This window comes from Protopterus annectens, chromosome 6.part0 (assembly GCF_019279795.1).
Source record: "Protopterus annectens isolate FY-2018-M chromosome 6.part0, PAN1.0, whole genome shotgun sequence".
Lineage (NCBI taxonomy): Eukaryota > Metazoa > Chordata > Ceratodontiformes > Protopteridae > Protopterus > Protopterus annectens.
Window position 1 is genome coordinate 217,989,349 of NC_056737.1, and position 26,548 is coordinate 218,015,896.

At 41.5% G+C, this 26,548-nt stretch overlaps 1 protein-coding gene across 1 annotated transcript in view; it reads right to left on the reverse strand.

The window, feature by feature from the left end:
• Positions 1 to 1,926: 1,926 nt before the first annotated feature.
• Positions 1,927 to 26,548, reverse strand: part of LOC122803803 (mediator of RNA polymerase II transcription subunit 6-like) — a 215,148-nt gene continuing 190,526 nt past the window's right edge. The window contains exon 5 of the mRNA XM_044073488.1: positions 1,927 to 2,232. Coding sequence (XP_043929423.1) covers positions 2,099 to 2,232 — 134 coding nt within the window. The 3' untranslated portion in view covers positions 1,927 to 2,098. The remainder of the gene's footprint in view (positions 2,233 to 26,548) is intronic.

A 26,548-nucleotide genomic window follows, 5' to 3' on the forward strand; every position in this document is an offset into this window, starting at 1 on the left:
AGGCATATCCAAACAAGTGGAATGTCCGCAGAGGTTCCTCACTAAAAGAATACAGGCCATAAGTAAGATGTGCTATGCAGACCGCCTCAGGGCCCTATCCCTGTATTCTGTCTCCTACAGGCTTTTGAGGGGAGACCTATGCCTGGCACACAGGGCATTGTGAGACCCCACTCTGATAGACATCTTACATATCCACAAAACAAACTGCACCAGAATTACCCATTCTAAAGACTTAAACCTTGCCTGTGATATAAATAGGACCTGCTGGAGAGATAGGTATGTATCCCTGACTGTCTATGAGACAGGCTCACCATCTATGTGAAGCAGAGTTCCTCCGTAACCCAATTCAAGAGCAGCTTGGACAATTGGATGGGAAACCGGAAATTCACCCCTGGTTTGGCACCTATGTCTCTAATGGACACAGGTAACCTGTAAATGGTTCATCTCCCAGGCTCATGCTTACACTTATCAAGGGTATCAGAACTGGTCAGAGATTTGGAATGCATGGTTAGGCTTAAAATGGCCCTTGTGGTCATTTTCCAGTAAACACATATGAACCTAGGGTGCCTAACACCTTGCATATGGACAACCGCTCCCTTTGCCACACCCTAGCAATGCTTCTGCTTAAAACTTTCTACCTAAAATTAAATGACGTGACTAGTGTGTGTGGTCTACAAACTACTCAGTCCTGTGACAGAAAAACAGGAAACTGCTGTTTCTGAACAGACCCTACTTAGTTTCAAAAATGTCAAAAATCACATGCCCCCAAGAAAAAGAACAGGCTAACTCCTGAAATGTCACCTTCCGTTTACTTACTTTTTTGTTTGCTTACTAAAAATAAAGGTCCCCAGAACAAAGACCAACAATGACAATGGCCTCTTCTATCCTGGAATGCAGTTTCTCCAGAATAGCATTTTGGCTGTCTGCTATCATGACTGATGTGGTAAAGCAACCCACAAAATCTGCACCTTCAGAAAGAAAAAAATGATGCTGTTCATCCAGGCATCTCAGTATGAGACAAGTGTACCACGATTAGCACAAGTCTTGACCCTGCAAGCACATGGTCTGCTGTGCATCATTACAACTGGGAACAGCTCCGTGAATACAGTTAAAAGTGTAAAGGAGCCACACCTGGAGCACAGAAAGGCAGCAGGCTGAAACCAAGATGCCACATTATCTCTCTCATGCTAGAAGAAAACAGTTGGGCAGGACAGAACACAACACAGCTCACAGGAATTTCCTATTACACTCAAGGCTTCTGTACATTTTAGATACAGTACCAGCAAGTCTGAAATGATTTCACTGATATGATCCTTCCACAGAACAGAGGCTAGAGGCAGATCTTACAAGCTAAATATGGCATGCCAAAACTAACCAACAAAGATTCTTGGCAAGTCGTGCTGCCACAACGTCTCACAATGGAAAAGGCAGCTGCTTTATGGACAGAGATTCAAAGCTTTTATCTAGCCACTATCATACTAAATATGACAACTCCAGACAGAACCTGAAGGGATTTTGGATGGAAAGAACAGAAGGAAAAAGATGGAAAAAAAAACTGCTCCACCTTTTTCTCAAATATCTTTGAATCTTGGGGCTTCATCCCTCCCCTACTGGTGTAAAAAAAATGGGTGTTGGTAAAATCTTACATGAACTGGCATAGACAGTGATGCTCTGAAGTCCCAAAGGTCTTCACAAAAATAGTAACGACGACAAAAGCTAGCTGTAAGACCTGTGACCACAAGTAATACTGGCTTTAAACGTGTCACTGAGTTTTGTTGAAGGTGAACAGTTCAGCTTTTCCATAAGAATACTGGGTTTACCTGGTTTGTGCAACAACAGTTAAGATATTGATCACAGGTGCTGAGTCAGCGCTTACAGTCAATAACCACAGAAAAGTAAATCTTGTACAAAGAACTACTTAGAATCTGCAGCAGAGCAGTAATAAATGATCATTTATCTGCAAATATAATTCCAAACAGAAACCAAGTACATCCACCCAAGTTTTAGGTAAAGATCTTCTAGGCTGATGTAAACCATTGTATTTTAATTAGGTCAGGCAGTACTGCACTGAACAGCACACAAGAGAGTCCACAACATTTTACTGCACTCTCATCTTCTTCTCTGGAGGGCCTTTTGCTCCACTGCTTTCTTTGGGGGGCTTAGTAGCATCCTTTGGTTCCTGTTTGATAGTTTCAGGAACTGGTTCAACAGTTTCTTTCTTTATTTGCTCCACTAGAGTTGAAGAGAAAAAAAATAAAACAAATATGCATATTAACAACATACTAGAATATATTGCACTTGCAAAAAGAACATTACAACATTAAACTAGGAGCCATTTCAAATTAAAGCTCAAGGTGCATACCAAGGCCTTTCTGGAATTACAACACTGTCTGGTTTGAGTATCCACAGACACAAAACCAATTACCAGAAGCTTCATAAACCACATTAACTTCAGCACTTATTCCAGCACTTCCTGAAATGTGAAAATGAGAAGTTATGTACCTACCATAACGTTCCATGTTAGTTGTCTTCTCTCGCCTTTTTTGCTGGATGGGTTTGGAGCCGAACCTCGGCTCCGACTCTGCCTATACTAAAGCTCGAGAGCTAATTTTACCGGCTCGAGGCAACCCTATTATCCCATTATGCTAGGCGGTAACTACCCAGATCTCGTTTGGTAGCTGACAAAACAATAGCCAATTCAGTCTCCCCACTCAGGTGGAGGAGGAGAAAGGAGAACTCCCCAAATGTCACTATCTGAAGCCGTAGCTATCCCAGGACCACCTGTTTGGGCTTGAAATAGTGCAAGATAAGGTCCATTAGAAGAAGGGAAAATCCTTTCGGTCTGTCCAGGCTAGGTTGATGGTGGGCGGGACGCAAGAAAGAAGGCGAGAGAAGACAACTAACATGGAACGTTATGGTAGGTACATAACTTCTCAATGTTGTCAATCTCGCCTTCATTCTTGCTGGATGGGACCGCGTCCCTAGCACCTTCATCCTGGGTGGCTCATTGGAACAGACTCTTGAGAACGGTGGAACCAAAATTTGCCCTGTTTCTGGAGGCCATGTCCAATTTGTAATGTGTAACAAAGGTATGAGGAGAGGCCCATGTGGCTGCCGCACAGATAGTGTCTATTAGCAATCTAGCTTGAAAAGCTGCTGATGTAGCTAATGCTCTGGTTGAATGGGCTCTTGGCCTAGAAGGCAATTCTTTACCTCTGAGTTGATAAATACAGGTAGTCACAGAAGACAGCCACCTAGACAGGGTTACTTTGGATACCGGAAGGCCCTTTCTACTTTCTGCATAAGACAAAAAGAGTTGATCAGATTTCCTGATTTGTTTATTTCTGTCCAGATAGTAGCAGAGCTGACGATGAACGTCCACGCAATGCAGATTTTGCTCTGCCCTGTTCGAATGATTAGGGAAGAAAACTGGAAGATCAATAGATTGATTTAAATTTGTCTGAGAAGCCACCTTGGGTAAAAAAGATGGGTTAGTTCTTAGAAAAACTCTGTCTTTGTGGAAAACTAAATAAGGAGGACGAATGCAAAGGGCATGAAGTTCAGATACTCTCTCCTAGCAGATGTAATGACGACTAGGAAGAGTGTCTTCCAGGAAAGTAACTTCAATGAACAGGAAGCCGCAGGTTCAAATGGAGGAAGAATCAAGGATGTTAAAACTAAGTTTAAATCCCACTGTGGTGGGGGGTCTTTGATCGGGGGCTTGAGTAAAAAGATACCTCTGAGGAATGCCTTGCAAAGCTTATGGGACATGATGCTGGAGTTCGACAGGCCTATGTGAAAATTTGAAATGGCTGCTAACTGAACTTTTACTGTGGAGGATGAAGATCCTGAATGAAAAATTTCAGCCAGGAAATCTAAGACAGAGTGTATTGGAGCAGTGAAGGGATCTATATTCCTAGCCTTTGCCCAGAAGGAAAAACGTTGCCAATTACTAGCATAGATCCTTCTGGTGGAAGACTTAAGGGAAGCTACGATAATATCCTGGACAGAATTTGAAATCATTAGAAGCCTGGCTAGGGACGGAAGTGGAGCAACCAAGCTGTGAGGTTGAGTGATTGGAGGGATTGGTGCAGCTGCCCTGACTGATGGGCCAAAAGATCTGGCACTGGATCCAGATGCCAAGGCCGCTCCAGAAGATAACGATGCAGGAACGGGAACCATATTTGTCGAGGCCAATAAGGGGCAATGAAAATCATCTTGGCTCTCAAGGCAGTAGCTTTCTTTTTTTTCAAAACAGGTTTATTGCTTTAACATATAAGAGAAATATCATAACAATTTTATACAAGTAATTAAAAATAGGTATTATTATAATATTCAACAAAACAACTAAAGTATTTACAAAGACATCCACTACAATCAGATCAATTAATTAAACTAAAATACCATGCTATTGAAATTAAAATTTTTTTAACAAATTTTGTAAATTATCCCATACAATAAAATAAGATGTTTTTCTGTTTGTTCTAGTCCTAATTGTGTTTATTTCCATATGGCACACTATATTCATAACATTTTTAAATTCATTGAACGAAGGAGGTGTATCTGAAATCCAATTTCTAGTTATTATTTTCCTAGCCACTGCTAGAATAGACCATAACAAGGGAAGCTTAACCTTTTTAACACTTTGAGGTACAGGTGTGTTGAATAATATAAGAGATTTAGAAATAATGAAATTATCTGTAAAAAGAGCCTGCAAAATTCATTAATTGACTTCCAGTATTCTTTCAATTTTATACAGTCATAAAACATATGAGCCCAGTCAGCATTAATTTCTACATTACATCTCTTACATAGATTATCTTTATTATTTATTTTATTCATCATCAAAGGTGTATAAAAAGATCTATGTAAAATTTCCATGTATAAAGTCTCCAGACAATGGAAGACGTAGTTCTATAAGCAGATTCCAATATATATTGTTTATCTAGTTGATTTGGTGGGTCCCCATTAATAGAAGTGAAATAATTCCAGTATGAATCTACACTGTAAAAGTTTCTTGTCTGATAACTTTATGTATGTATGAAAGTTTACCTTTATCAGAAACTTTATGTTGTAAATTTAATATCAAGTAATCAATCAGTGTTGGAATAGATTCTTTAACAGTTATAGACATTAAATCTATTTTATTAATGAGATGTTGTCTAAAGGTCTGAACCTCTAACCAGCAAGTTTCTCTTAGATCAAATTCTTGTTTTAAGAAATCTAGATTTTTAACTTTATTATCAGATATCAACTGATACCAGTACTTTAGATCATTATCTATAGCTAAATGAGTTCCTTCAGAAGTAGATGACAAAAGCATACCTTGAGTATACATTATAGGAAATACAATAAAATTCCATTCCCTATACTTAGGGTGCATGAATATAAAGTTACGATAACTAATAATAATATTTAATGGGTAACAAACCATATGTTTAGGTGTAATAGGTGAAGTACAAAATTCCTTTAGTAACCATAACATGGAGTTATTTACAATCATATTTTTATGTGTTAAGGAGATTTTCATGAAGTGTATACTAATTAGCTCCCAATAATCTTTCCATTTTGTGACATATGACTGATCTATTAATAAAGTAATAACTTTTACAATAGAAGAGATAGTATATAAATTAAAGTCTGGAAAAGAAATACCCCTTGAGACCAGCTATTAGTATGTTTCTTTAATGCAATCCTAGGTCTATTAGGTGCCCATAAGAAATTTAACATTAGTGTGTTCAGTTTCTTGATAATTATTTTGTAGGTGGAAGTATTATTGATTGTATTAAGTATAAAATCTTGGGAATATTATCATTTTAATAATTGTAAGTCTCTCCTCCATAGTAAAAACATATTATTCCAGGTATTAAAAGATTTTGTATATTAAGAAAACAGGTATTATAATTATTATATATAATAGATTTAATATCTTTAGATAGTATTATACCTAAATAAGTTATTTGACCTGAATTGGGTACATATTTAGTAAAATCACTAATGAGAATATTTTTCGTGTATATATAGGTAGTATTTTAGTTTTTTCTTCATTGAATATTAAACCAGAAATACTTTTAAAATTCATCATGTTGTCAAATAGAGACTGTATAGAAGAGTTAGATCCTGCTGATGTAATTAGAACATCATCTGCAAAAAGTTGAATTTTGGATGTTGTATTTTCATCTATTTCAAAACCCTCTATGTCAGTACTGTTTCTGATCAAATTAGCCCAAGGCTCCATTACTAAAGTGAATAATAGTGGAGAAAGTGGACATCCTTGTTTTGTACCTTTAAGAATGGGTATTTTTTGTGAAACACATGTTCCTAGCTTAATATACGTTCCTTTGTATAAATGTTCAATTAGATTTACAAATGCATCCGAGAAGTTTGTGCACTTCATTAAGGTAAACAGATAGTCCCAACTTACTGAATCAAATGCTGAACTTATATCAAGACTAATAAGTGTTAAATCTTTCTTTTCCTATTTGCAAAATCTATTAATGTTAAAGTTCTTCTTATATTATCAAAAGTATTTCTATTTACAATGAGGCCTGTCTGATCTATATCTATAATGCCGAATGATTGTCTTCAATCTATCAGCAAAGATATTCATAAACATTTTATAATCAACATTAAGTAATGAGATGGGCCGATATGAAGAACATCTAGTTGGATCTTTATTAGGTTTTAAAATTGGCGAAATAAATGTATATTGCCAAGATGGGGGTTATTAACTCAGTTTGGGCCAAAATAAAAACTTATGTATTAATGAATATGTATTTTTAGAAAGGATTTTATATATCTCTGGTATAATACCATCATTACCCGGTGCTTTGTTTGATTTAAGCTTATTTATTTGTGTAATAACTTCTGTATATGAAATACTCTTGTCCAATAGTTTAATCTCTTGTTTATTAAGCTTTTTATTCATATTTGTGGTTATAAACTCCTTTATTTTATCTTTAGGTTCCATGTTAATATTATTATGGTTAATTTTGTGAAAGTGATTTCTAAATTCATCTAGTGTTTCTGGTATACTAGAAACATTCTTCTTTTTCCTTGGAGAAAAGATTTCTTTGATATGGTTTTGTTTATTCAACCTTTTTGTTTTATTTTTAAGTCTATGTAAGTATTTGGGGCTTACTGAATAAGACAAAAACTTGTATTTCTCTAAAGTTATTTTAACTTTATGAGTTAAAATTTCTTTGTATTTCTCATTTAGTTTGTTTATTTCTTCAATAACTTTCTTGTCCATAATATTTTCTTTATTATTATGTTTATAAGAGTCTAATTTACTTTGAATATCTAACAATTCCTTATCCCAAGATTTCCTTTTATTATTATACCATCTGATACTTTGTCCATATAGATATGATTTTAAGGCATCCCAAACATAAACAATGGAGACTTCAGGAGTGTTATTTATGTCTAAAAAAGGTTTTACTTCTGAAAGTATATATTCTTTATAGTCTTTTAGTTGAGTTAAGTATGCTGGTATCCTTTTGATCTGAACATTATGAGTATTTTTATCATGAATTCAAAACAATTGAATTATGATCAGATATAGGACATGAAATGATTTTGGAATTAATTAAATCTGTTACCATCTGGTTAGAAATAAAGACCCTATCTATTTTTGAATAAGTTTTGTATCTGTTAGAAAAAAGGTGCATGGTAATGATTTTGAATCTATCTGATTATTAATATCATTCAAATGATAAGAATTAGCAAAATCCTTTAAATGTTTTGCATTAGATGTAATTCTTCTCTTTCCTATAGTGGTAGTATCACTTTCATGTAGTATACAATTAAAGTCACCAGCTAAAATAATATCTCCTATAGAGAATGATATGATCTTATCAAGATGATGTTTCACTGTATTAATACCAATTCCAGGTATCCAATATACATTAATTAAAGTGTAAGTCTTCCCATTAATTTGTATTGTAACCATACAAAACATTCCTTTGTCATCCTGATAAGACTTAATGGTTTTAGGAATGGGCATACTTTTATTCCATAAAATAGCCACTCCTCTTTTTCTGAGTGTGCTCTGAACTAACCAATACTGTATATTTGTTTGTGGCTAGTTTATCAATATCTTTTTCAAGAGATGGGTTTCTTGTAGGAAGACTAAGTTGGCCTTGTGTAAATTAATGTATCTTATTAGGCTTGCCCTTTTACATGGATTATTCAATCCATTAATGTTTAAAGAAATTCCTTTTAAAGATGTCATTTGGCATTTTAAAACTTAAGAATCTTATGATCAAAATAACAAATAACAAGATAAGTAATGTTACATCTCCTCCTTTAGGTGTACCTTTAAATATAGCTGTATTTATTGAATCTCTTATGGGATTTCTATAGGATTCAATTTTGTTTGTAGTGACAATGAATGTACAAAATATATTGTGGATGTCAAAACTATATACAAATAACAATGAACAAGTGAAAATAATGTAAGGATTAAACCTTGCATCCAGCCTGGAGTTGTAAACTCCAACTTAGAGTAGTATTTACCACTCAAGTTAACCCCTACCCTAAGCAGCAGTCAGCTACCACCTTATCAATTTAATACTAGTTATATTTAACTGAAGTTAACAGTTTTCAATTCAATTATCTAGCAAGACAAGACTACACATTTGGTAAAACAGCATCATATAAACTAAAATAAACCTTTTTTTTTTTTTAAAAACTACTATATACATCCATGTAATATAAAACACTTGTATGCAAATAGCATTCAAATAATCTTGATGTTAGAAATCAAGAGGAGAGAAAAATAAGTTCTAACATTCATTTAAATCAAAAACTTTGGCTAATATGATTCAGACATTACATATATTAGGATGCATCTATTTTCTGTCATGAAAATACAGTTAACAGCTTCCAAAAAACCTTGAATTGCTTGTATATGAGCATTTACTCAAACTCATTATTGCCAATAGAATAAAATATTGTATTCATAGAAATTGTTATAAATCATACTTCATAGTCAAGCAGATTCTCAGAAACATTTATATACATATCTACATACACACACACACACAAACACACACACACATATATATATATATATATATATATATATATATATATATATACATACACACACACACACACACACACATATACATATATATATATATATATATATATATATATATATACACACACACACACACACACACACACACACACACACACACACACACACACACACACACACACATACACACACACACATACACACACACATACACACACACATACACACACACACACACATATATATATATATATATATATATATATATATGATCTCACTGAGTTGTATCTTTACTGAGCACCATCTTACATTGCTGTCCCTTCAATAAATCTGTCTGCTTTATACAAAATAATGCACAGCAAACACATTTTAGTAACCAGATTTTACAAACATGCTATACTACTGCTTTAAAATATATCACATGACAATTTCTTCCAGTATAGAGTTATAAAATTATTTATGCTTGTCAATCAGATGAATTAAATGAGTTATAGTAATGTATATGTTTGGGACATAGGTTTTTAACACAGATTATTAATCTGCTATTCCTGTATCTGTGATGTGTCAGTGTGATATCTAGGTCAAAGGTGAGACCAGCTGCTTTCAGCTTCTCTGTGAGAATTCTGAGAGTTGAAGCTTTTGAAGTAGCTCATGGACACTGTGCATGAGACAGCCCACATCCCAGATTGTCTCTCTTAACATTTTGGCGGAAACTTATTACAAACTAGTGTCAAACATTCATTTAGCAGTGTAAATGCATCTAAACATGACAAAACCTTCACAATGCATTCTACAGGGTATTACAGACTCTACGTAAGTGAAATCAAGCCCAAAATTATTAACAAGTAACAAAACTCAACATTTTTGTCCCAACTCAACTCTATGAATCTTATTATTTACTGTGTCTATATGATCAAAAGTATTTCTATATATTAATAAAGAAAAGAAAGAGAGTAGAAAGTAAAAGGTGTAAGGCAGAAATAAAAAAATGTAAGAGAAAGCTATAAGAAGTATATACAATAGAATATTACTTACTGTTTATATTAATAGAGTTAAAAATAAAACATATTTACTATTATTTAGTTCTAATTATTATTAGTTAAAGCATGACAGATTATTTACAAACAAGCATAAGCAGTGTAATCAAGAAAGTATAATTAGGTAGTGTCATTCCTGTATCTGTGATGTGTCAGTGTGATATCTAGGTCAAAGTTGAGACTAGCTGCTTTCAGCTTCTCTGTGAGAATTCTGAGAGTTGAAGCTTTTGAAGTAGCTCATGGACACTGTGCATGAGACAGCCCACATCCCAGATTGTCTCTCAACATTTTGGCGGAAACTTATTAAAACTAGTGACAAACATTCATTTAGCAGTGTAAATGCATCTAAACATGACAAAACCTTCACAATGCATTCTACAGGTTATTACAGACTCTATGTAAGTGAAATCAAGCCCAAAATTATTAATAAGTAACAAAACTCAACATTTTTGTCCCAACTCAACTCCTATGCAAATCTTATTATTTACTGTGTCTATATGATCAAAAACATTTCTATATATTAATAAAGAAAAGAAAAGAGAGTAGAAAGTAAAAGGGTGTAAGGCAGAAATAAAAAAAATGTAAGAGAAAGCTATAAGAAGTATATACAATAGAATGTTACTGTTTATATTATCAGAGTTAAAAATAAAACATATTATTTACTATTATTTAGTTCTAATTATTATTGGTTAAAGCATGACAGATTATTTACAAACAAGCATAAGCAGTGTAATCAAGAAAGTATAATTAGGAATAGCATTTGAAGAACATATAAACTTTTAAAGGAAAAAAAAATGTATCAAATTACTGACCTTATTTTCCTCTTCAGAAAGAGAAACAAGTTAAATCACAGCTTGCCATTAAATCTCCAGATATTTTGACTAGTTATGAAACAAAACATTTCTTTGCACACAGAGAATAACTTTGATTAAATCTTTTCAAAATATTTGTTGCTTCTTGGAAATGCAGGAACTATATTTAAAAAGATTAATAATAAAATAAAATGATGAGAGAGAAAAAAAAACATAGTACAAATCATTTGTTTTTTAGTCTCTTCTTCTCTGAAGTCTTCCACGAAGTTTCAGTTGCCAGTCTCTTTAACGAAGGACTCGCCCATTCCATTTCTTCTATTTTTTCCAAAATCTTATTTTTTGATAAACAGTAAAGCAGAGTCTAAGTCATCGAAAATTTTAGGACCATCAGGAAGGAAGATTTTAAGCTTGGCAGGAAACAGAAGGTATGTTTTAAACTGTGCTTTTTTAAGCTCCCTTATTAGTGGCAAAAAAACTTTTCTTTTAGCTAATACCATGGAAGAATAGTCATTGTCAAAGCACAGTTGTTTCATTAATCTTAACAGGAGCTTTAGCCCAAGCAGATTTAAGAACCATCTCTATCAAAAGATGATAGAAATCTAACTATAACTGATCTAGGATAGTTTTTGTTAGAGTTAGTATTAGCTATAGATCTATGTGTTCTTTCGATACCAAAAGAGAATGCTTCTGGTAAATCTAAAGTTTTAGGGAGCCATGTTGTTAAAAAGAAGTAATATTGTTACCTTCAATATTTTCTGGCAGTCCAAAAATCCTAATGTTATTGCGCCTAGATCTATTTTCCAGGTCATCCAGCTTTGTAAATGTGTATTTTGTTTCAGCAGAAACTCAATGTTGATTTCCTCTTCTTGTATTCTATTTTCCATGTCATTCACAGCTTCTTCTATGCCTGTCATCTGGATCTTCTGTTGTTGCAGGTCCATATGTAACAAGTCTATTTGTTTTTAGTTTTTCTATGAAAGTGTCTATTTTAGTATCCATTTTATCCATCTTAGCAGTAAGTTGCTGGACTATAATTATCAGAGACTGAAGTTCTTTCTTGATGCTGGAGTCTTGAGAATTTGTCTTACTGGAACTCATTTCAGACTGATAAACTGACAGGAAAATTTCCAAAGTAATTTCTGACAGGAATATTATTAAGATTTCCTTTCTTTTTTAGATATAGTTCAAGAACTATATAAAACAAACATATTTAGAAAGAAAATTACTTCAAGAATTAATTTTTTAAGTAATTAATTCCTGTCAATGTAATGAAATTGGTGGAGCTGAAGAAATCTGCTGCTATCCTGTGTTCATCCTTGGCCACGCCCCAAGGCAGTAGCTTTCTGAATTATCTGTGTGATTAATGGAAAGGGGGAAAGGCGTATAGAAGTCCCCGAGGCCAATCGTGGACTACAGCGTCTCTCGGGGGATGGCCTGGAAGGGGGAAGAGAGTGAAGAAGTCGAGGCACTTGCTGTTTTGTGGTGTTGCAAAAAGATCGCAGCAAGGAAACCCCCACTTCCGAAAAATTTCCTCCATCACCGATTGCTTGAGAGACCACTCGTGGGGCATGAGAATAGCTCTGCTCAGCCTGTCCGCTATGACGGACTTCCCGGGGATATGCGTTGCTATCAGAAACCGCTGAGAAAAGATTGCCCATTGCCAGAGTCTGAGTGCTTCTCGACACAGGGGATAGGATTTGGTTCCGCCCTGCTTGTTGATATACCATACTACGGACATATTGTCCATTTGAATTGCAATAGCCCATAGGGGAAGAGAGTCTTGGAGGGCTTGCAACGTCAAAAGCACTGCTCTCATCTCCAGGACATTTATGTGCAAGTGGCATTTGAAAGGTTGCCATGTGCCATAGACTGTCCTGCCCTGAAAATGCCCCCCCACCCGATCAGGGAGGCGTCCAATGTGACCGTGGCGACCGGGGGGAGGAGTAAATGGTCTGCCTTGATGGACTTGAGGGGAGACCATCCACCAAGACAGATGTTTTTTGCAGGATAGAGTTATTAAGATATTGTGTGTCATAGGGAGGTGTTGGAAGGACCACTGGGAGAAAAGCATCCACTGAAGAAGCCGCATGTAAAAGCGGGCAAGGGGAAGAAGTATGATGGCTGCTTCCATGAGACCTAATACTTTCAGAACATACCTGGCCTGAATTTTGTTGCTCTGAAGGAGAACGTGAACATGATTTTGAATATCTAAGACTCTCTGTTCTGTTAACCTTGCTGAGAGCTGAACGGTGTCCAAGGTGGCGCCTATGAAGGTAATAGACTGACAAGGCGACAAAGCAGACTTTTCGAAATTTATAGAGATACCTAGCCCTTTGCAAATGTGAATGGTGTAATCTCTGGCTAGAAGACGACGCCTGGTGGTGGCAGTGAGGAGCCAGTCGTCTAGATATGGAAACACCTGGAATCCTTGACGTCTCAGGTGAGCCGTAACCGCTGCCATACATTTGGTGAACACTCGGGAGGCTGTAGTGAGACCAAAGGGCAGGGCTCTGAACTGGTAGTGACTGGCCCCCAGCTGGAAGCGGAGAAACCTTCTGGAGCGCCTGTGTATTTTGATGTGATAGTACGCATCCTGAAGGTCCACTGAGCAAATCCAATTGTCCTTGCCCAAAAGGGGTAGAATGGGACTGTAGCGTGACCATCTGGAACCTTGTTCTTTTTACAAACTTGTTTAGTTTGCTGAGATCCAATATTGGCCTCCAGTCCCCTGTTTTTTTTGGTACCAAAAACAACTTTGAGTAGACTCCGGATCCTAGTTGGTCTGCTGGGACTGGCTGGATGCCTCTCTTTTTTAGCAGTTTTGATATTTCTAGTGCTGCTTGTTCCCTTAGACTGGGTGGAACGTCTGGGAGAGACCCTATTTGAATAGTTGGGTTTTGGATAAAGGGGATTTTGTAACCCTCGGATATGATCGACTGCACCCATTTGTCTTGAGTGAGGGAGAGCCAGGCCTGTGGGTACAGCAATAATCTTCCCCCGACTGCCTCCGAAGGTGGACAGTCGGGCAGCACCTCAGGGATGCTGGAAGGGTTTGTCAGAGAGGGTTTCTCTGCTACCCTGATTCTGCGGACCCCCTCTGCTGTTGTTGTTCCCCCCTCCCCCTCTAGGGCGGAACTGACCTCTTACGTCAGGCGTGACTCCTTGTGATTTGCGGAACCACATTTTTCCACCCTTTTGACCCTTAGGATATGGTCTAGATGGGGTTGAAAAACGGACTCCTACGGCAGAAAGAGTCTTGCCATCTTGTTCGCATCTGGTCAAAGTATCTTTCACTTGAGGTCCAAACAACGTTGAACCATCAAAGGGGGAGTTAGTGAAGGACGCCTTGAAGGGGTCTGCGAATTTGCAAAGCCGCATCCAGGCGTGATGCCTTAAAGCCACATCTGTGCCTGTGGCCCTACTCGCTCCATTGGCTGCATAGGAAATAAGCCGCATGGAGGAGTTGGCAATGGAATTCAGGGTTCCTAGCTGTGAGTTAATTTTGTCCTGAGACCCAGCAGCTGATGGATCCTGTAGAACCTCACCCAGTTCTTTGAGAATGTCTCTTTGAAGATGGGTGAAGTGGCATAAGTAATTCAGCGACCGCATGGCAAAGGTCGCTGATGAGAACATCCGCCTGCAGTACCTATCCATTGTCCTAGATTCCTTGTTAGGCGGATGGATAGGCACTGAAGGATCAGCCAGTTCCTTCTTGGTGGCTGCCGCCACCACCATGGCATCAACTGGGACACCTTTAGATAAAAATTGCTTAACCGAAGGGGCTGTTATAAATTTGGAAGGCCTCCGTGGGGTGGGTTCCATCGAATCAGGGGCCGTCCACGCCTTCTGCGCCACCACTTCCATAAGGGGGGGTGGAGACACCCAGGAGGTGGAGGTGGAGAACCAAAAGCCTCCAGGTAAACCGACTCGTCCTCGGAAGGATTAAGGGAAGACCAGTTCCCCCTCTGTTTAAGGATTTCAAGGATGTCAGAAAAGGAGACATCCTCAGAGGGGGACCTTGGGTATCCTTCCGACTCATCCAAGTCGGTATCAGATGTGATGGACTCAGGGGAGTCCACATGCTTCCTCTTACGCGGGGGTTCACCTGATGGATCAGGAGAAACCTCGGAAGAGGAGGATATTCCCAATGGGAAACCTGAGGCGTTGGATCTCTGCGGCCGGGGGCGAGAGAGTGGGAAGAGACCTCAGCAGGCACTACAGTGGGAGGAGCTGATGGAGCTGACCGTAGAACAGGCACTGGGGCCAGTACGCTCATGACCTTGAAGGCGCCCCTATCAGGCAGGCCAGAGGGCTCCCGCTCCGAAGAACTAGGAACCCCAGCCAGCACCGACAGGGATGGCTCCGAAGCCGATGTCGGGGCCGAACTCACCAGCGCCGACGCTCCGAGAGGGAGAATGGGGTCGGACAAGGGTCCGATGCTACTCGCTCCCTCGGAGCCGGCGAGAGAGTCCATGCACCCGGATCCCTCCAAGGAAGGCACCATGGATGAGATCGGGGCAGACGAAGGAGCTGAAGGGGGAGGTATCGGCTCCGACATCACAACGGTCGCGGCTCCGAGGAGCTCCAGCTCCGAACACTGGGGCAGAGTCAAAGGAGGAATAGTAGGTTGTATGGATGTAGCCGCTGTCTGATGAGACGGGCTATGAAGCATTTGGGCCAGTGCCTGAGACTTTAACAGCCTGCTAACCACTCTCTCAAGGTCATGGTCGGAAAGCCTGGAAGACCGAGAGGAATGGCTCCGATGGCTCTGCTCCGAGAGTAAAGGTGATCTCGGAGCCGAATGGATAGATTCCAGAGATGGAGATCTGGACCTCTTACGTGTGGAGGGCATCGAGATTGGTGGAGCAATGGAGCCGACTGTGAAGACTGAATCTTGGAGGCATCGGCTCCGACCGGAGCCGATGCAGGAAGCTGTGATACAGACATATCGGCTCCAGCCGGAGCCGATCGTGTCGCAGAAGAAGAGCCACCATCCGAAGGCTTAGAGCATGGAGCCGACTGTTTGGATGGCTTCAAAGGCTTCCCTGGCACGGACTTAGTCGGGGAACCTTCGGGCTTTAACAAGCCCCTCAAGATCAACTTATTCCTGCGCTCCTGCAGGACTCTTGGGCTGAAAGCATGGCACACAGAACAAGAGTCCTGCAGGTGCAGGGGTCCCAGGCAATAAACACAAGAAGTGTGACCGTTTGTCAGCGACATCTTCTGACAGCACGAATCACACTTCTTGAAGCCTGAGACCTTTGTGTCTTTCGACATACTGCTGTCGAAAGAAAAACAAGATCCTAAAGATAGAATCCACACACACACACTCAGACAGGGATACTAAAGGCACACACACACAGCTAAGAATCCCTGTGAGGGGATTTGAGAAAAAACGGAAGGGCCTAAGGCCTAACCTAAGGTGGGGAGTATAACTGGGATAAGGGATAAAAAATAGGAACTAAAATTAGAAATAACAATAAAACTAGCCTATTTAGACAAAGGAATGGGAAAACTAAGAAGAAAAAATAGATTTCACAGGGACAATCACAATGACTTGACTTTCATTCCGCCGACCAGGGCTCAAAGAGAAGCACCTCTAGGCGGAAAATTATCCTTATTCTCAAAGAACTGGCACATTTTAACCAAGGACAAATGGACTTTGGACATAGTAGACAAAGGTTACAGGTTCCACTTCCATACCTTACCAACGAGACAAGGCATGCCAAACCTGCCACAAAATCAAAGGGCAGAGGCACTCATACAAGTTTCAAAGCTGTACTTAGCTTTTTGATGACTTCGGTAACTGAAAACACAGGAGCTGACCGACCGGCACTTGCGAACTGCTTCTGCTTCGGGCACCGCGCGGCAAGAAAGACTGAAGAAGATGGCGTCGGCAGATGCCTTTATACCCCAGCCGCTCTGACGTCGGGGAGTAGGCGACATCGGCCGACGCCGGACCCGGACTTTGGAATCCGGCCGACCGAAGGGCTGCCTGAGGCAGGACAACCCATATGTCAGGACTGCAGTTGCATTCTTGAAGGACATCTAAGAAGAAAAACTAGAATTTTTCTTAAATTTTACACTGACCTGTGAGCCAGTAAAAAGAGCACCTCGCTAGCGAACCGGCAAACGAGATCTGGGTAGTTACCGCCTAGCATCACGGGATATAGGGTTGCCTCGAGCCGGTAAAATTAGCTCTCGAGCTTTAGTATAGGCCGAGTCGGAGCTGAGGCTCGGCTCCGAACCCATTCAGCAAGAATGAAGGTGAGACTGACAACTTAACATCAGTGGTTTATCTGTCATTTAGACTGGAAAGATTAAAATGCTATCACCATAACAGAGGTGGACACGATGGAGTGGCAAACTGGAGCTCAAAACAAAGGGTAATGAAGTGAGGAAAAAGGCACTTTTCCTGTGGTCTAAATTTGGTACCAGCTAAACTGGATACTAGTTTCTCTCTGTTTTACTACATCACTTAGATGTCTTCTCTTGTGTTCACCAATGTGATATGATCCCTTTATAGTCCACATTTCATCAGTCCTACTTGTACATCTAGTAGTGCCAAAAGAAAGTACACCAAGCAAGCAGCACTCAAATTCAACCCTCAAGATAAAGTACCTACACGCATTTCTAAATCTTTCTCATTTCAAATAGGTATATGCCCCTTATAAATAAAGTGAAAAGTGAATAAAAGGAAAACGCAGGACTGGAAATGGGTTTCAAAGCAGATGAGATGCACTTACAATGGGTCTACATGGAAGTCCACAACATTTTTAACAACTTTTGTGTTGCTTATTTTACTTACACAACAGAAACACTGGGCAGAAATGCAGGTAAACACAGCATGGTCTAGTCTGCCCACTTTCTTACCCAAAATGGAAGCTGCAGACCTAAAAATAATTTCTTCCCTCCCATTAACAAAAATAAATAAATAAAAATTAATCCTAATATGTATTCTTCACATTCCTGAATTCTCTCACAGGACAATGAAAAAAAAAAACTGTCAGAGGTCATTGGTCATTGACCCCCAAGTTGTCCACCCTGTGTCTTCAAATTACAGCATCCAATTATCAAATATATTTTTTCTGAAACTTGAGACTCTCCTGGAGCTCTAAGATATCTGAAAGTTTCAGTCATATTCTTCACTTCCCCAACGCTGAATGCAAAATTGACAGGATTACAAGTGGCAGGGTGCTCTTCCCTCAGATGAACTCTTCAGTCGCTGACTTTTTAATAGAATACCATTGCCAATGCAGACTTATGTGTACGCCTGCAGTGATTCTTTTCCTCATGGTTATCTGACAATTAAGTTAGTATATCTATGCAAGGAAGATTTATTTATTTTTTTTTTTTGGGGAGCAAGGCCCAAAACAGTAGGTATTTAGTGAGCATACCCACATGCAAAATATGATTTAAGAAAAGTATCTCATCGAGTTGAAAGCTTGACTAGTTGCTTTTGTTCAGCTGAGCCTTTGTGGATTAGCTACTCAACGAGACACAGGATACACTTCCTTTACTTGTTTGGGTGAGATTTATAACTATTCTGTTAATTTAAGCAACGTTATATATTGTAATGCTGGCAAAATAGAGAGCAAAAGAGAGGGTGGGTCAAATTATTTGCTAGACAGTAGACACAAAGTATTCAGATTCTCAAAAATACCTTGGGACAGTGTGAGAAACAATACACTCATTTCTTGCTATAAAGCACCAATAAACTAATCTATTTAACTATCTGGAAAATCTTCTCACTACTACTTTACTAATCAGCTGAGCTGAGATTCACAGACACAGTTAACTGTAATTTAATGAAGAATGGGGTGCAATAACCAGTTCTGTGTACAGACAGATGCCAGGAACTGCATTCTGAATTATCAACCCACATCAAGAACCTGTAGAAACGCTTTGTTTTTATACCAAACACTGCAGTCTAACAACTGAAAAATGTACTATGGCACAGCAGAAAAACATGTCTCTGAAGTACAAAGATCACCAACAGCATGTGTGTGTGTCTTTCGGCTTTTCCCGATTAGGGGTCGCCACAGCGGAACTCCGGTCCGCCAATGATTGGCAGTAGAGTTTTACATGCTGGCTTGCCGGGCCTAACGCACAACCTTCAACGAAGGAACGCCCATATCACCAACAGCATGTAATAAACAGAAATACCTTCTCTGAAATCAATCAATATGCATATTTCACACTGTCTCCCTGTGTTCTGAACTACAGGTTACTACTGCACCTAACACTGTAGTCCAAACTGTGCTTCAAAAAAAAGAGGGACTTGCGGCCACATTATCCAAACATTTAAGAAAAGTAAACAAATAAAAATCAATAAATGCCTCTGTTGACAACTGAAGCCAGGAGATACGGCAGAGGACAGGTGCTAAAGACATTGCATAAAAGCAGCTGGAGCTAAACAAATCTATTGATAGATACCATAACCATTTGAAATGATGGGACCCAGTAGAGAGAGTCCCGAAACAGACTAAATGGCCAAAAAACAGACTCTCATATGCCAAGCCCAAGAAGGCTATTTCTTGAAATATTTCCTTTTCTCTGAGGCATGGCAATCTTAGAGTTGGTATATCTATGTTCCAGGAGGGGACTTTCCCCTGCACAAAAGAAGTTTAAAGGAGAAGAGCGAGCTTAGATTCACTCTTTGCCTGAGATTTTGATCTTTCAGCTTGCTGGCACATGGCATTTCGAGTGCTGACATTTCAAATAGAAGCCAACTTTTATGCTACACTGCCTATCTGAAAACCACTTTAAAATGCAAATGTAAAGCCAGCAGCTTCAGATATGTGCGACAGTGTGGCTGTAATGAATTCAAGTTTGACTAGTTTACATACATGTATACATAAACTTTTCATAAATATTTTCTAAGAATAGAAAAGATTTTGCAACTGTGGCTGTGTGTTCCCATGAGCACACAGGGGTTAGTTACGAGGGGATACTCAACTACAGGAAAAATTCTGACTGAATCATCAGTTTAACTTTTCAGTTTAAAAGCAGGAAGCATCTTAATTATCAACCTCTCTTTGTCCCCTTGTAATGAACATTTTATGGGTACAGCTCCACAGCAGCTAGTTTACTGCTAGAACCACCATTATTCAAAGCTGTGCATGAGGCTGTAGACATCTGACAAAACACTCGTGTTGGATGCTTGGCTGTGTGTAAACGCAGCTTTTTGCTATTTACTAAGATAGCATCTCAAAAAAATAGAAGCCATTAAAATATGTCTTTGCAGTCATGAAGATGTAACAAAAATCTGTTAGCATATCATTATATTACAACAGAAGTTCAAAACCCATCCTGTAAAAAAAAATAAATTTTAACTAGACTGGTTTCCCCCCATCCCTACTTACCTGAAAATCTATTGAACTTGAGCTATTTTTCCCCAAAACAGGAAAAGGACATTTTAGACTTATGACTTGAAATAAGTAGGACTGACAATAAGAGAAGATCATGAGTGCAGTAAAAAGAAAAGTTGTTCTGGGAGTCCAAGGTAGAAAGTATTACTAACAGGAACACAGTTTGGGAAAAAAGAAGCTATGTACTCACCATAACGTTCCATCTGAGTAGTTAAACTTCATTTGTCAGCAAACTGTGGGTTCCGGATCCGAGCCGGCAGCTTACCAAGCTAAAGATCTGAGCTCCAAGTTCCTCCACCTTACCCATACTACACTGCAACCTCCTTCCAATCCTCAGATCGAATTTGCCACCCATTGCATGACACACAACAACCTAAGATATCAAAAACCTGACCCGAACACATACATCAGGCTCATCAAACTCAGGACATCGAGCCAAAGCAGAGAAATAACCACCAAGGTCAGGGGGAAGGAGGGAGGGAAGGTTGCTGACAAATGAAGTCTAACTACTCAGATGGAACATTATGGTGAGTACATAACTTCTTTATCTGAAGTAGTTAACTTCATTTGATCATCAACCTGTGGGACAGAGTCCCCAGCTACCCGAAATCTTGGGAGGCCCTTAAGGAAGGATATTCCGGAGCACTGCAGAGCCAAAGGAAGCCCTTCCTCTAGACACCATATCTAGCTTATAAGGAGCAATAAAAGTGTGAGAGGAAGCCCAGGTAGATGCTGAACAAATATCATCCAGGGAAACTCCAGACCAGAATGCAGAAGTAGCCATAGAATGGGTAGAATAAGCATGAACCCCTTCTGGTTCTGGTAATCCAAGTTCTTTATATGCCTGTAAAATACAAAGCGAAATCCATTTAGTGAGAGTCACCTTAAAAACTGGCTTCCCTAAAAAGGGGTTAGCAAAGGAAACAAAAAGTTGATCAGATTTACGGAAGGGTTTGGACATATGCAAGTAAAAACGTAACTGCCTGTGAACATCCAGCAAATGAAGTTTGTATTCCTCTCTATTTTGAAAATTAGGGAAAAATACAGGCAAATTAATAGAATGATTAATGTTTCACTCCGAAGCAACTTTAGGGAGAATAGACGGGTTAGTCCAGAGAGACACCCTATCCTTATAAAAAACTAGGTATGGGGGTTTCATACATAGCGCTTTAAGCTCCAACACTCTCCTGGCTGAAGTGACAGCTACCAGGAAGGCCATCTTCCACAACAAGAATTTCAAGTCAACTAATGCTGTGGGCTCGAACGGGGGTGCAACTAAGGCCTGAAGAACCAATATCAAATCCCACGGACGGGAAGGATTTTTGATAGAAGGTCTCAGAAGAAAAGTACCTTTAATAAAGGTCTTGCAAATTCTGGCAGCAGCTAGAGAACCTGAATTTTCCCCTACGTGAAAATGGGATATAGCTGCCAGCTGGACTTTCTCTGTGGAAGAGCTGGCCCCTTGCTGGAAAATATGAGACAGAAAGACTAATACCGCTGGAACTGGAGCGGTAAATGGATCCAGATTTCTCTGCGAAGCCCAAATGGAAAAACGTTTCCATTTACTACTGTACACTTTTCTGGTAGAGGACTTGTGTGCCGCTACCAGAATGGATTTAACTGGGGAAGAGATACTGGGAGTCCTGGCAACTAATGGAACTGGAGCAACCAAGCTGTGAGCTTGAGGCTGTCCAGATTTGGAGGAGGAATTCCAGAGGGATGACGAATGAGATCCAAAATGGTTTCCAAAATCTGGGGTGGAGCTAGAAGATGAGACCGTAGGCAAGGGAACCAAACTTGATGAGGCCAGAATGGGGCTATGAGGATAACCCTGCTCCCCAACCAACGAGCTTTCTGTAAGAATTTTGTCATGAGAGGAAGCGGGGGATACGCATAAAGAAGACCAGGTGGCCAAGCACTGACAAGAGCATCTCCGGGGACTTCCCCCATCAGGGGAATCAGAGAGAAAAACTTGCTGCACTTCTCGTTGGACGGCGATGCGGAGAGATCGCAAGGCTGACCCCACCTGAGGAAGATCTGTTCCTCTACATAGGGGTTCAGAGACCACTGGTAAGGCAAAAGGATAGTCCTGCTCAATTTGTCTGCCAAAATGTTGGACTGACCCGGGATGTGCGTTGCTATCAGAAAACAGTTGGTGGAGATCGCCCATTCCCACACTCTCATGGCCTCTCGACAAGTGGATAGGACCTGGTTCCCCCCTGTTTGTTGATGTACCAGACCACTGACAAATTGTCTGACTGGATCGCAACAGTTCCCACAGTAAGAGAGGTATGATGGGCCTGCATCACTAAAAGGACTGCTCTCATCTCTAGAACACTGATATGCAGAGCGGTCTCGCTTGGGGTCCACGTACCTTGGACAGTCCTGCCAGAACAATGCCCCCCCCACCCTAAGCGGAAGGTGTCCGTGGTCACAGTGGCTTGGGGTGGAGGCATAACAAAGGGGCGTTCTTCTCGCAGATACTGGGACTGAAGCCACCACATGAGAAAAGCTTTGCACACTTTGCTTAGAGGAATCGGAAAGTCTAGAGACTGATATAGTAGAGACACTGAACTTGTAACGTCTACTGTAACACTTTCATATGCAGACATGCACAAGGAAACAGATTTATAGCTGCTGCCATGGACCCTATAGCTCTCAGGATTAACTCCACTGGGGGTGCAGAAGTCTGAAGGAGCGCCAAGACATGAAGGGCCAGGCTGCAAACTCTGTCTGGGGTCAAAGATATCCTGGCCTGAAGAGAATCTATTCTTGCCCCTATGAAGTCTAGAACTTGAACAGGTTGAAGAGAAGACTTCTTGAGGTTTATTGAGATACCCAGCCAATTCGACAACTGAAGAAAAAGGTTTCTTGCTAGTACAAGTTGGTGCCTGGTGGAGGCGGTGAGAAGCCAGTCATCCAGGTACAGGAAGAACGGGAAGACCTGAATGCCCTGAAGCCTCAGGTGGGCCGCTACAACTGTCATGACCTTGGTAAACACCCTGGGGGCTGTGGTGAGACCAAAGGGTAGGACCCTGAACTGGTAGTGACTGGCTCCTAGCCGAAAGCGGAGGAACCTCCTGGATCGCCTGTCCATCAGGATATGGTAGCAAGCATCCTTGAGGTCTATAGAGCACATCCACTCTTCCGCCTGCAAGAACGGCAGGATGGATTGTAAAGTGACCATCCGGAACTTCTCCTTGGCAACGGACAGGTTCATTGTGGAAAGGTCGAGAACCAGCCTCAAGTCCCCCGTCTTTTTTGGCACCAAAAAGAACCTGGAATAGATGCCTGATCCGGACTGGTCTGGGGGCACTAGCTGGATTGCTTTTTTGTCTAGCAGCTTTTTTATTTCCAAAGCTGCCGCCTATTGAGTGGGTGGGAAGTCCGGGAGGTGCATTGTGGATAGGGGACTGTTTATGAAGAGAATAGAATAGCCTCTGGATATTATTTGAAGCACCCAGCAATCAGACGTGATGGACTCCCACTGGGCTAGGTGCCTCAAAAAACGCCCCCCAACTGCCTCCAGAGAGAAGCAGTCGGGCAACCCCTCAGGGCTGCTGTGCGGGTTGGTTGGAAAATGGTTCCTATGACCTGAACTTCTTCGGTCCCCCTCTGCCTCTGGGCCGGCATCCACCTTGTCCCCCTCTGCCTCTATGGGAGGAGGAGTCTGGAGTGTTCCGGGACTGCTGAGACTTCCAGAACCACAACTTGTGCTCTTGCTGGTTCCTGGAGAAGGACCTTTGAGGATTGGAGAAGCGGATCCCAAGGGCCCACAGCATTTTCCCATCCTTCTCGCTCTGGACTAGCATATCTCAGACCATCTTCCCGAACAGGGTCGAACCGTCAAAAGGGGCATTAGCAAAGAACGCCTTGAAAGGTTCTGAAAAATCGTAAAGCCGGAGCACAAGCATGACGCCTCAGGGCAATACCGGACCAGACTGCCCTAGCGGCTCCCTCGGTGGCATGAGAGAGTAGACGCATGGACATATTCAAAACAGACTTGAGAGTGGCCATACGAGCACAGAATGTCCGTTTATCCTTGGCCAAAATGGACTCCGGGGGAGACTCCGCGTACTCTTTCACAAGGTCACGATGAAGTCTAATTATGTGGACCATGTAATTCAGCTTCCTTATAGCAAAGGTAGCTGAAGCAAACATCCACTTTCCAAGACGATCCATCGCCCTAGACTCCTTGTCCTGGGCCAGTTCCTTTTTGGTGGCCACCGCCACCACCGTGGCATCAACTGCGGAACCCTTACTCCAAGTGTGCTTGTCAGCAGGAGGGCTCAATACTTTGGCCGTTTGGGTATTGGCTTTACAGTGTCCGGTTACTTCCAAGCTTTGGTGGTAATGAGGTCCACCAGAGGGTCAGCCGGGGGAACACCCAAGAGGTAGATGAGCCTGCGAACACCTCCAGAAATACCAACTCGTCCGAGGAAGGTTTTTGGGTGGACCAGCCCCCCTTCTGGCGAAGAATTTCCATTATGTCTCCAAAGGAGACGTCTTCACGGGGCGATCTGGGGGAACCTTCCCCTTCCCCCAAGTCAGTATCCTCAGTGAGGGACTCAAGGGAGTCCATGTGCCTCCTCTTGCACTGGCATTTGCGAGGGGCCTCCTTGGGGGGACTCTCCAGGGAGGGCTCACAAACAGTCTCATATTCCTCCAGGGGAACCATCTGGGGCGTATCAGACACAGGCTGTCCCTGGGAGGACTGGATAATGGAAGACAAACTCAGTTGCAAGGGAGCAGCGGAGGACTCCGAGGAAAGAGTGAGGGGTTTCGATCCTCCAGAGAGAACCCTCTCCACAGCGTCGAAAGCCGAAGGGGAACCGGCTTCCCTGAAACTGGTGGGGCGGGTAGCTGTGCCCCTCGGATCTGACGAGGGGATCGGAGCTGAGGCCTGAACAGCTGGATCCAGGGGGATGGTATGCCCCAACCACAAAAGGGCCGACAATACACATCACAACTTGGATCCGACGTCCAGATCTCGGCTCCGAGAGCTCGGATCCTACAGTGGATCTGACAGACTCAAGGGCAGGGCCAGCGTCGAGGTTGGAAGAACCATTGGCGCCGACCCCCTGACTCCGGGGCTCCTTGGATCCATGGACTCCGAAACCCAAGGGTGGATCAGAGAAGGAGCTCTCAGGGCAAATGTCGGAGCCGAACTCCCCGCTATGACTGGGGGGGGGTGGGGGGGGATAGGGCAGCAATACTCCCATCTGCAATTGAGTTTGCAGGAACCTTATCATCTGGTCCATGTCAGCTTCAGAAAGGCTCCTTGTGGATCTTGAGGATACCCCCGACACCGGCCGGAAGGGCCAATGCGAGGATGACCACGAAGCGGGCCGATCCTCCTCCTCCGGCTCCGGGAGAATAGTGGGGAACGGAGCCAATGGGAAGACGGCCTTACAACTTTTTCTGGAGTAGAGACCATTTTAGCAGGGGGGGGGCTGACGGATCTGAGTCTGCTTGCCTCTTGCGACCCTCTCCCTGACTCTCTCTCGCTCTCCTTTTCCTTGTGTTTGACATTCCTGTCCTCTCTCTCACCCTGTTTGGAAGTGGGAGTCCCGGACAGGGAAGGAGGGCCAGATGCCTGAACAGTCACAGCCATGGATGACGAAGACACTGCATAAGAGGTGGTTGATTCTGCAGGTAAAAGACCTGCCAGAATCAGCTTGGTCCTGCGATCCTGCAGGGCCTGGAGGTTGAATGCTGCACATATCTTGCAGCCTGATGTGAGGTGAGGAACCCCTAGACAAACCACGCACAGAGTGTGACCATCGCCCGGCGACAGCTTATGGCCACACTCTGTGCACTTAGAAAGCGTCAGCTTTTGTGTCCTGATGTGAGGTGAGGAACCCCTAGACAAACCACGCACAGAGTGTGACCATCGCCCGGCGACAGCTTATGGCCACACTCTGTGCACTTAGAAAGGCACACACACACACACACTCCAAGGGCGGGAAAGGAAGGCCTACACAGGGTGAAAGTTCTAAAACTTTCCTTCTCTACTACTATTTATTTTTTTTTTGTTTGACGCAAAACCCGAGGATAAAGTGAGGAAAGGGAATAACTGTTTTGACACTCACAAACCACACAGACAGAAAGTTAGCTGAATAACCTAACTATACCTGCCTGGAGCTCACGAATCCCGTCCTGGTGAAGCCGCGGCAAATGAGATCTGAGGATTGGAAGGAGGTTGCAGTGTAGTATGGGTAAGGGGGAGGAGCTTGGAGCTCAGATCTTTAGCTTGGTAAGCTGCCGGCTCGGATCCGTCTT